The 12,645-nt window shown below is 52.7% G+C and overlaps 1 protein-coding gene across 4 annotated transcripts in view; it reads right to left on the bottom strand.

The window, feature by feature from the left end:
* The window catches only part of ASIC3 (acid sensing ion channel subunit 3), a 40,949-nt gene that overhangs the window by 7,759 nt on the left and 20,545 nt on the right, over window positions 1–12,645 (bottom strand). For 3 of the 4 annotated variants that reach the window (XM_074946633.1, XM_074946636.1, XM_074946637.1), the window contains exons 4-5: window positions 385–535; window positions 13–69 (exon numbers count right to left, since the gene is read on the bottom strand). In XM_074946633.1, coding sequence (XP_074802734.1) covers window positions 13–69; window positions 385–535 — 208 coding nt within the window. The remainder of the gene's footprint in view (window positions 1–12; window positions 70–384; window positions 536–12,645) is intronic. The other variant, XM_074946634.1, reaches the window with a different exon arrangement.

Genomic DNA, 12,645 nt, shown 5'->3' with positions numbered 1-12,645 from the left:
GCGGGTACGTACCCAGGGCAGGGTCGGCGCACTCCTTGTACTGCTCGGGCGTGCACACGTTGGCGTTCCCTGGGGAGGGGGGCACAGGGTCACTCAGGGGCGTGGCGGGGGGCTGGTGGGGCTGCAGGAGCCATGTGGGTGGTGGGGGCTGCGTCTCATTAGAGCCCCATGTCTGAGGCTGGGGGGAACTGGCCCAGGAGCTGTGGGGGGGGGGCGCCCTCCTCACCCTGCCCCCAGGACCAGCACATCTCTCCCCAGCAGCCCCCTGCCCTCTCGTCCCCTCCCAGCTCCCACTTGCATGGGGCTCCCCCCCCCAGCCCGGGGCCTCCTGGGCCCCCCCCAGCCCGGGGTCTCCCCCAGCCCGGCCCGGCCCGCGCCCCTCACCGGGCATGTGCACCATGCGGCAGTTGCAGTTCTCGGCCAGGTAGCGGGTCTCGCAGTCCAGGCGGCAGGCCGTGATGCTGTAGCTGGTGAAGAAGTCGGATTCAATGGGGGTGGATTTGCAGTCCCCCCAGGGGGGCGGGAGGTAGACCAGCTACAACACACACAGGGTTAAGGAAAAGGCCAGAGGAGCGGCCAGCAGCCTGCCCCGGTGCAGGACCCCCGCCCCTTGCCCCCCCACCTGTGCTGCAATGTGACCTCCCCCGCCCCCCCATGGTGGAACCCCCCCTTCTGTACCATAGCAGCAGTGGGGCCCCCCCCGGAATGGCAGCCGGGCATCTCGCAGGCTGGCATGTGGGCACACGCAGCGCCACACTCACCTCTGTGCACACGCACTACAGAGCTGCAAATGCACACGCATTCAACATACATGTGCACCCATGGCGCTGCAGGCCCCCACGCACGCATACCATGGCGAGCCGGGCATTATGGGCAACACCCAGGGGAAGTTTCCACTGCATGCATCCGATGAAGTGAGCTGTAACTCACGAAAGCTTACGCTCAAATAAATTGGTTAGTTTCTAAGGTGCCACAAGTCCTCCTTTTCTTTTTGCAAATACAGACTAACACGGCTGCTGCTCTGAAATCCAGGGGAAAAACCGCAGGAGGAGGGCAGCAGAGAGGGACAGCACGGGGTGGGGGGGCAGGCAGCCCCATGGGGGAGAGTGCAGGCGGATGGTGCTGCGTGCCCGTGTCCCGAGGCGGCTGAGCGGAGCACGGCGCGGGGAGCAGGCCGGGTGGGTGATGTACAGAGACAACGGGGGCTCCTTCTCTTACAGTAACTGGCTCAGCAAGTCCTCGTCCGCATGGACCCCACCCGAGGAGCAGGTGCCTCGGGCAGGAGATCAGACTCTTTGGCCAGCAGGATCCGTGGGGGCCAAGCTGCACCCACACATCCTACAGTCCCACCCCATCCCTCCGCTCCCTCACTACTCCCATCCCGGCGCTGAAGGAGGGGCTGCAGTGCGGCTGGTGGGATCCACATGGAGAAATCATCGCCAGGAACTGCAGAGACTGTTACCCTTTTCACTCCGTCGAGTCTCTGTCTCACCCAGCCCCCCTTGGCCCCCCTCAGCCCTCCCAAGGGGTACTCACCCAGCATAGACCCTGTCGTGGAGTGTATCGTACTGCCCAGCCGCCAGGTGTGTGACATACCTTATTTAAACGAACTTCAGTTGTGCCTGGAAGGGCACTGATGGCTCTTACGATGAACACACCTGGTGTGTAGGAGCGAGTGCTGTGGCCAGCCTGTACCTGATACTGGAGCATGACATGGTGTCAGGAGTAAACTAAGAACAGCAACAGAAGGAAAACAACAACAAAGGTTGCAGGAGCTTATCAACATGCCACACTTCAAGAACCAGGGGGAAATGTTGGAAGTTTTATAAGAGCTCTGCGTACATTGGCTGAAAACAGTGATTCTGGGAACGCAAACCATAAAAACAACAGAGACAGGCTGGTTATTGGGTTAACAGATAAAAACCTTTCACAGCAGCTACAACTGAAGAGAGATTTAGCCCTAGCCACCGCTATCCAAAGACCAAAGCATTCTGAGCTGGTGAGACACCAAAACCTCGGACAACTTGAGAACCTTGGAAAACCTGAAACTAGCTTGGAAACTCTACACAGACACTTGAGTGTTAAAAGTCATTATCATCAAAGCCCTGAGGCAAGGAGAGAGAATGCCCAGGCTAGGAGGGACAAATTCCAGCCTAGGTGCCGAAGGTGCGGAACAGATCATGTCCCAAGAGATGGTGCATGTCCAGCCAGAGGTGCAGGGTGTAAAAAACGCACGACCTATGGACATTTTGCAGCTGTTTGCTGCACCAAAGCAGCCAGTGGGTTGACTCATATTACAGACAACCAAGAGACGTTGTTTCTGGGATCTGTCACTGGTGATGACACAGAGCCTGCCTAGAATGTGAAACTGGATATTCATGGCAAGACGATTGACTTTCAAACTAATTCAGGAGCTGACATCACAGTCCTCACAGAAGGGATTTACAATCTCTTCAGCCCCTCCCAGAGCTTGTCACCGAGTCCCCAGGCGATGCTCTGGAACGGCTCCCTACGAAGCCAGGCAGGACTCTGGGGCAGTCTCCTCTCTGTGAGCAGCCTGTCTGCAGGACACACAGCTCACCCGGCTTCCACCTTCCTGGGTCTGACCTCGGAGCATTCAGCATCCTCTGCCCCTCCGTATGCTTCCCACAGCGAGTCCGCCTAGGGGGTCCTGGGGAAGCCAGAGGGCCCTGCCCCCCAACTCCGCAGTCAGACGGGACTCTCAGCCAGCCAGTAAAACAGAAGGTTTATTAGATGACAGGAACATGGTCTAACACAGAACCTGTAGGTGCAGAGAACAGGACCCCTCAGCCAGGTCCATCTTGGGGGGCAGTGAGCCAGACAACCACATCTGCACTTCACTCCATGTCCCCAGCCAGCCCCAAACTGAAACTCCCTCCAGCCCCTCCTCCTCTGGGCTTTCCCAGGCCAGGAGGTCACCTGATTCCTTTGTTCTCCAACCCTTCAGCTCTCACCTTGCAGGGGGGAAGGGCCCAGGCCATCAGTTGCCAGGAAACAGGGTGTCAGCCATTCTCTCTGTCCAGACCCCTGCCCACACCTGCCCTCTAGGGCTCTGCAACGATCATACACCCTTACCCCACCCCCTAGAGACTTAAGAACTGCCTAGGGGAAACTGAGGCACCCCCACACTATTCAGAGGAAACATGAAGAACAGTCCCACTTCGTCACAATGCTCAAATAAATTTGTTAGTCTCTAAGGTGCGACAAGTACTCCTTTTCTTTTTGCGAGTACAGGGATTGGAGCGGAGTCCGAGAGAGCAAGAGGAGCAAGAGTTCCCGATGGGGAACCCAATCGTGAAGACCCCCGTCTGGTTGGGGACAGGAGTCTTGGCGATGCCTGGCTACTACTCCAGCTGTTCCCAGATCCTGGTATAGCCCCATTTGGGGTCAGGAATCTGTTCCTTAGCGCAGTCATCTTCCTCCAGCTGCACGATTAACTGTGCTTTGGTGAACTTTCCAGTGCGTAACCCGCTCTTTCTGCACAGGGTTACAATGTCCTTCTTAAGGAGATGGTGACAGGCCATCACTCCGCTGTTCCCAAGTTGTTGTGGACTCAAGGCCTGTGTGCTCTTAGCTCCCCACGGTTTCCAGAGAGAACCCCTAGTGTGCCAGCCCGTCTCGAGGTCACCACCTCTTTGCCAGGGTCGAGCGGCAGACTCCTCCGCCCCTGAGACTGCTCTCACCTTGCAGGGGGGAAGGGCCCAGGCCATCAGTAGCCAGGAAACAGGGTGTCGGCCATTCTCTGTGTCCAGACCCCTGCACACTCCTGCCCCCTAGGGCTCTGCAATCATTATACACCCTTACCCCACTCCCTAGATACTTGAGAACTGCCTAGGGGAAACTGAGGCACGCCCACACTATTCAGAGGAAACATTAAGAACAGTACCGCTTTGTCACAGGGTGTAAGGGCTTGGGGGAATATTTTGGGGGAATAGGACTCCAGGTGGTCCTTTCCCTGATTCTTTGTCTAAATCACTTGGTGGTGGCAGCATACTGTTCAAGGACAAGGTGGAATTTGTGCGTTGGGGAAGTTTTAACCTAAGCTGGTAAAAATAAGCTTAGGGGGTCTTTCATGCGGGTCCCCACACCTGTACCCTAGAGTTCAGAGTGGGGAGGGAACCCTGACAACCCAGATCAAGCCCTGCTGAGATGCCGATGTCTATTGCTAAGGTTAATGTGATTTAACTCAATTGCTAAGTATGTTCCTGGGAAAAATCTGGGAGTAGCAGAAGATCTGTCACAGCTCACGGAGCTCATCATGCACACAGCTACACGTGTGCTCGAAGATGACATAAAGGCATGCGTGGATGCTGTGGACCCACACAGACCAGTGTCAGAAAAGAGACTATTCCTGCCACAAAAAGCAACCTTGACAGATGCTCAGCTTCAGGAAGTTCTAGGTTACCCTAGGGCAACTGGGTCAAGTATTTAAAGGACAATAAGGAAGTGATGAGACTACTTTGTGGTGTGTGGACAGTTAAGCGAGTCAGATGGATTCATGGTTAAAGGCATTTGCATCGTAATTCCAAACAAAATGAGGGGAGAATCCTAAACCTCCTCCAGGAAGGACATTGAGGATGAACTAACTGCCGTGAATGGGCCAGTCAGCGTGGTGGCTGGGAATTAGCAAGGACATAAGGAATAAAGTATCTGCATGTGAGTACTGCAGAATGAACAGACCAACACAACACACACAACACCCCGCCCAGACAGGCCGTGGAAGAGATTAGCTGCAGACTGATGTGAATTCAGAGGTCATCATTACCTGGTCATTGTGGACTCTTTTTCCAGGTATACAGAAGTCATATACTTGAAAGACATGACATATCGCAGTGTCATCGAGAAATTGCAGTGCACTTTTGCTCACTTCGGTATTCCAGAACAACTAGTGATGGACAACAGACCACAACTCACCGCAGCAGAATTTAAGTCATTCTGAACAAAATATTATTTTGATCATATTCCTAGCAGCCCACATTCCCCATGGGTGAATGAAGAGGCTGAGAGAGCTGTACAGACAGCCAAAAAAATCCTCCTGCAGCAGGAAGATCCATTCCTTGCTGTGACATTATTGACAGGAACTGAGACCGTATAGATCATGGTTGCAACCAGGGTCCTATGGTTGCACCAGGTCTTGTACAGAGGAGGCCAAGTGGGGTGTCTATGGAAAGGTTGTAGTCTGATGGTTATGATTATACTGTCTGTATGCGTGTATCATTTTTGCAGTTGAAGTTATGAATATTGGCTCTGTACTTGTATCTCAATGTGTTTTGATTCTAAGTAGCCTCAGTGAAGCATTTGGTCAGCTTCCTGAGAAAGGAATTTGCAGATTAAGTGCCCAAACAAGAAACACTTAACTGACAATGGACCTTGGGAGACTCCAATCCACATGATAAGTCTTCCTGGGAACGTTCAAGGTGGCATGTGGGCAATGGCTGCCGCCTGCAAACTGAGTCGTGCATGGACATGTGACTTGCCCATGTGACTCCAAACTCCATCTTGTTGCTGTGATTTTGCACAGGAGAACAAAGGGGTTTCTGCCCACAAGAGAAAGAATATAAAAGGCCCTGGAAACCCCTCCATCTTGTCTTCAATCCTGCTTCTGACCTCTGGAGGGACTTCGCTACAAACTGAAGCTCTGAACCAAGGACTGAATGACCCATCCCAGCTGGGGATGTTCTCCAGAGACTTGATTTGTGCCAGCAGTTTATTCCATCACAGCTACAAGCCTGAACCAAGAACTTTGCCATCATTGTATGTCATTGATTCCATTGAACCCATTCTAGCTCTCATCTCTATCTTTTTCTTTTTATGAATAAACCTTTAGATTTTAGATTCTAAAGGATTGGCAACAGCGTGATTTGTGGGTAAGATCTGACTTGTGTATTGACCGGGGTCTGGGGCTTGATCCTTTGGGATCAAGAGAACCTTTTTTCTTTTACTGGGGTATTCGTTTTCATAACCATTCGTCCCCATAACGAGTGGCCCTGGTGATGATACTGGGAAACTGGAGTGTCTAAGGGAATTGCTTGTGTGACTTCTGATTAGCCAGTGGGGTGAGACTGAAGTCCTCTCTGTTTGGCTGGTTTCCTGGGCCATAATAGTAAAGGACCCCCAGCCTTGGGCTGTGACTGCCCTGTTCTAAGCAATTTGTCCTGAATTGACACTCTCCGTTGGGTCCCGTCAGAGACCGCATTGTTACACTTGCTCTTCTGAAAAAAGAAAAGGAGGACTTGTGGCACCTTAGAGACTAACCAATTTATCTGAGCATGAGCTTTCGTGAGCTACAGCTCACTTCATCACTTCAGCTACTAACACAATCCAGCCACCATCCCCAACCAACTAACCCCAACCAACCCCAACTAACCCTAACTAGCCAACACCAGCTACTAACACAATCCAGCCACCGTCCCCAACCAACTAACCCCAACCAACCCCAACTAACCCTAACCAACCCCAACTAACCCTAACCAGCCAACACCAGCTACTAACACAATCCAGCCACCGTCCCCAACCAACTAACCCTAACCAACCCCAACTAACCCTAACCAACCCCAACTAACCCTAACCAGCCAACACCAGCTACTAACACAATCCAGCCACCGTCCCCAACCAACTAACCCTAACCAACCCCAACTAACCCTAACCAACCCCAACTAACCCTAACCAGCCAACACAGCTACTAACACAATCCAGCCACCGTCCCCAACCAACTAACCCCAACCAACCCCAACTAACCCTAACCAACCAACACCAGCTACTAACACAATCCAGCCACCGTCCCCAACCAACTAACCCTAACCAACCCCAACTAACCCTAACCAACCAACACCAGCTACTAACACAATCCAGCCACCATCCCCAACCAACTAACCCTAACCAACCCCAACTAACCCTAACCAACCAACACCAGCTACTAACACAATCCAGCCACCGTCCCCAACCAACTAACCCTAACCAACCCCAACTAACCCTAACCAACCAACACCAGCTACTAACACAATCCAGCCCCCATCCCCAACCAACTAACCCTAACCAACCCCAACTAACCCTAACCAACCAACACCAGCTACTAACACAATCCAGCCACCGTCCCCAACCAACTAACCCTAACCAACCCCAACTAACCCTAACCAACCCCAACTAACCCAAACCAGCCAACACAGCTACTAACACAATCCAGCCACCGTCCCCAACCAACTAACCCCAACCAACCCCAACTAACCCTAACCAGCCAACACCAGCTACTAACACAATCCAGCCACCGTCCCCAACCAACTAACCCCAACCAACCCCAACTAACCCTAACCAGCCAACACAGCTACTAACACAATCCAGCCACCATCCCCAACCAACTAACCCCAACTAACCCTAACCAACCAACACCAGCTACTAACACAATCCAGCCACCGTCCCCAACCAACTAACCCTAACCAACCCCAACTAACCCCAACCAACCCCAACTAACCCTAACCAGCCAACACAGCTACTAACACAATCCAGCCACCGTCCCCAACCAACTAACCCTAACCAACCCCAACTAACCCTAACCAGCCAACACAGCTACTAGCACAATCCAGCCACCGTCCCCAACCAACTAACCCCAACCAACCCCAACTAACCCCAACCAACCAACACCAGCTACTAACACAATCCAGCCACCAACTAACCCCAACCAACCCCAACTAACCCTAACCAGCCAACACAGCTACTAACACAATCCAGCCACCGTCCCCAACCAACTAACCCCAACCAACCCCAACTAACCCTAACCAACCCCAACTAACCCTAACCAGCCAACACCAGCTACTAACACAATCCAGCCACCGTCCCCAACCAACTAACCCTAACCAACCCCAACTAACCCTAACCAACCCCAACTAACCCTAACCAGCCAACACCAGCTACTAACACAATCCAGCCACCGTCCCCAACCAACTAACCCTAACCAACCCCAACTAACCCTAACCAACCCCAACTAACCCTAACCAGCCAACACAGCTACTAACACAATCCAGCCACCGTCCCCAACCAACTAACCCCAACCAACCCCAACTAACCCTAACCAACCAACACCAGCTACTAACACAATCCAGCCACCGTCCCCAACCAACTAACCCTAACCAACCCCAACTAACCCTAACCAACTCCAACTAACCCTCACCAGCCAACACAGCTACTAACACAATCCAGCCACCATCCCCAACCAACTAACCCCAACCAACCCCAACTAACCCTAACCAGCCAACACAGCTACTAACACAATCCAGCCACCGTCCCCAACCAACTAACTCCAACCAACCCCAACTAACCCTAACCAGCCAACACAGCTACTAACACAATCCAGCCACCGTCCCCAACCAACTAATCCCAACCAACCCCAACTAACCCTAACTAGCCAACACCAGCTACTAACACAATCCAGCCACCGTCCCCAACCAACTAACCTTAACCAACCCCAACTAACCCTAACCAACCCCAACTAACCCTAACCAGCCAACACAGCTACTAACACAATCCAGCCACCGTCCCCAACCAACTAACCCCAACCAACCCCAACTAACCCTAACCAGCCAACACCAGCTACTAACACAATCCAGCCACCGTCCCCAACCAACTAACCCCAACCAACCCTAACCAACCCCAACTAACCCTAACCAGCCAACACAGCTACTAACACAATCCAGCCACCGTCCCCAACCAACTAACCCCAACCAACCCCAACTAACCCTAACCAGCCAACACAGCTACTAACACAATCCAGCCACCGTCCCCAACCAACTAACCCTAACCAACCCCAACTAACCCTAACCAACCAACACCAGCTACTAACACAATCCAGCCTCCGTCCCCAACCAACTAACCCTAACCAACCCCAACTAACCCTAACCAACCAACACCAGCTACTAACACAATCCAGCCACCGTCCCCAACCAACTAACCCTAACCAACCCCAACTAACCCTAACCAGCCAACACCAGCTACTAACACAATCCAGCCACCGTCCCCAACCAACTAACCCCAACCAACCCCAACTAACCCTAACCAGCCAACACAGCTACTAACACAATCCAGCCACCGTCCCCAACCAACTAACCCCGACCAACCCCAACTAACCCTAACCAACCCCAACTAACCCTAACCAGCCAACACCAGCTACTAACACAATCCAGCCACCGTCCCCAACCAACTAACCCTAACCAACCCCAACTAACCCTAACCAACCCCAACTAACCCTAACCAGCCAACACAGCTACTAACACAATCCAGCCACCGTCCCCAACCAACTAACCCCAACCAACCCCAACTAACCCTAACCAGCCAACACAGCTACTAACACAATCCATCCACCGTCCCCAACCAACTAACCCCAACCAACCCCAACTAACCCTAACCAACCAACACCAGCTACTAACACAATCCAACCACCGTCCCCAACCAACTAACCCTAACCAACCCCAACTAACCCTAACCAACCCCAACTAACCCTAACCAGCCAACACAGCTACTAACACAATCCAGCCACCGTCCCCAACCAACTAACCCCAACCAACCCCAACTAACCCTAACCAGCCAACACCAGCTACTAACACAATCCAGCCACCGTCCCCAACCAACTAACCCCAACCAACCCCAACTAACCCTAACCAGCCAACACAGCTACTAACACAATCCAGCCACCATCCCCAACCAACTAACCCCAACCAACCCCAACTAACCCTAACCAACCAACACCAGCTACTAACACAATCCAGCCACCGTCCCCAACCAACTAACCCTAACCAACCCCAACTAACCCTAACCAACCCCAACTAACCCTAACCAGCCAACACAGCTACTAACACAATCCAGCCACCGTCCCCAACCAACTAACCCCAACCAACCCCAACTAACCCTAACCAGCCAACACCAGCTACTAACACAATCCAGCCACCGTCCCCAACCAACTAACCTTAACCAACCCCAACTAAGCCTAACCAACCCCAACTAACCCTAACCAGCCAACACAGCTACTAACACAATCCAGCCACCGTCCCCAACCAACTAACCCCAACCAACCCCAACTAACCCTAACCAGCCAACACAGCTACTAACACAATCCAGCCACCGTCCCCAACCAACTAACCCTAACCAACCCCAACTAACCCTAACCAACCAACACCAGCTACTAACACAATCCAGCCACCGTCCCCAACCAACTAACCCCAACCAACCCCAACTAACCCTAACCAGCCAACACCAGCTACTAACACAATCCAGCCTCCGTCCCCAACCAACTAACCCTAACCAACCCCAACTAACCCTAACCAACCAACACCAGCTACTAACACAATCCAGCCACCGTCCCCTACCAACTAACCCCAACCAACCCCAACTAACCCTAACCAGCCAACACAGCTACTAACACAATCCAGCCACCGTCCCCAACCAACTAACCCCAACCAACCCCAACTAACCCTAACCAACCAACACAGCTACTAACACAATCCAGCCACCGTCCCCAACCAACTAACCCCAACCAACCCCAACTAACCCTAACCAACCAACACCAGCTACTAACACAATCCAGCCTCCGTCCCCAACCAACTAACCCTAACCAACCCCAACTAACCCTAACCAACCAACACCAGCTACTAACACAATCCAGCCACCGTCCCCAACCAACTAACCCTAACCAACCCCAACTAACCCTAACCAACCCCAACTAACCCTAACCAGCCAACACAGCTACTAACACAATCCAGCCACCGTCCCCAACCAACTAACCCCAACCAACCCCAACTAACCCTAACCAGCCAACACCAGCTACTAACACAATCCAGCCACCGTCCCCAACCAACTAACCCCAACCAACCCCAACTAACCCTAACCAGCCAACACAGCTACTAACACAATCCAGCCACCATCCCCAACCAACTAACCCCAACCAACCCCAACTAACCCTAACCAACCAACACCAGCTACTAACACAATCCAGCCACCGTCCCCAACCAACTAACCCTAACCAACCCCAACTAACCCCAACCAACCCCAACTAACCCTAACCAGCCAACACAGCTACTAACACAATCCAGCCACCGTCCCCAACCAACTAACCCTAACCAACCCCAACTAACCCTAACCAGCCAACACAGCTACTAGCACAATCCAGCCACCGTCCCCAACCAACTAACCCCAACCAACCCCAACTAACCCCAACCAACCAACACCAGCTACTAACACAATCCAGCCACCAACTAACCCCAACCAACCCCAACTAACCCTAACCAGCCAACACAGCTACTAACACAATCCAGCCACCGTCCCCAACCAACTAACCCCAACCAACCCCAACTAACCCTAACCAGCCAACACAGCTACTAACACAATCCAGCCACCGTCCCCAACCAACTAACCCCAACCAACCCCAACTAACCCTAACCAGCCAACACCAGCTACTAACACAATCCAGCCACCGTCCCCAACCAACTAACCCTAACCAACCCCAACTAACCCTAACCAGCCAACACAGCTACTAACACAATCCAGCCACCGTCCCCAACCAACTAACCCCAACCAACCCCAACTAACCCTAACCAACCCCAACTAACCCTAACCAGCCAACACCAGCTACTAACACAATCCAGCCACCGTCCCCAACCAACTAACCCTAACCAACCCCAACTAACCCTAACCAACCCCAACTAACCCTAACCAGCCAACACCAGCTACTAACACAATCCAGCCACCGTCCCCAACCAACTAACCCTAACCAACCCCAACTAACCCTAACCAACCCCAACTAACCCTAACCAGCCAACACAGCTACTAACACAATCCAGCCACCGTCCCCAACCAACTAACCCCAACCAACCCCAACTAACCCTAACCAACCAACACCAGCTACTAACACAATCCAGCCACCGTCCCCAACCAACTAACCCTAACCAACCCCAACTAACCCTAACCAACCCCAACTAACCCTCACCAGCCAACACAGCTACTAACACAATCCAGCCACCATCCCCAACCAACTAACCCCAACCAACCCCAACTAACCCTAACCAGCCAACACAGCTACTAACACAATCCAGCCACCGTCCCCAACCAACTAACTCCAACCAACCCCAACTAACCCTAACCAGCCAACACAGCTACTAACACAATCCAGCCACCGTCCCCAACCAACTAACCCCAACCAACCCCAACTAACCCTAACTAGCCAACACCAGCTACTAACACAATCCAGCCACCGTCCCCAACCAACTAACCTTAACCAACCCCAACTAACCCTAACCAACCCCAACTAACCCTAACCAGCCAACACAGCTACTAACACAATCCAGCCACCGTCCCCAACCAACTAACCCCAACCAACCCCAACTAACCCTAACCAGCCAACACCAGCTACTAACACAATCCAGCCACCGTCCCCAACCAACTAACCCCAACCAACCCTAACCAACCCCAACTAACCCTAACCAGCCAACACAGCTACTAACACAATCCAGCCACCGTCCCCAACCAACTAACCCCAACCAACCCCAACTAACCCTAACCAGCCAACACAGCTACTAACACAATCCAGCCACCGTCCCCAACCAACTAACCCCAACCAACCCCAACTAACCCTAACCAACCAAC

This window comes from Natator depressus, chromosome 2 (genome assembly GCF_965152275.1).
Source record: "Natator depressus isolate rNatDep1 chromosome 2, rNatDep2.hap1, whole genome shotgun sequence".
Classification (NCBI taxonomy): Eukaryota; Metazoa; Chordata; order Testudines; family Cheloniidae; genus Natator; species Natator depressus.
Note: the sequence above shows the minus strand (reverse complement) of the source record. Positions and strands in the feature narration are given on the sequence as shown.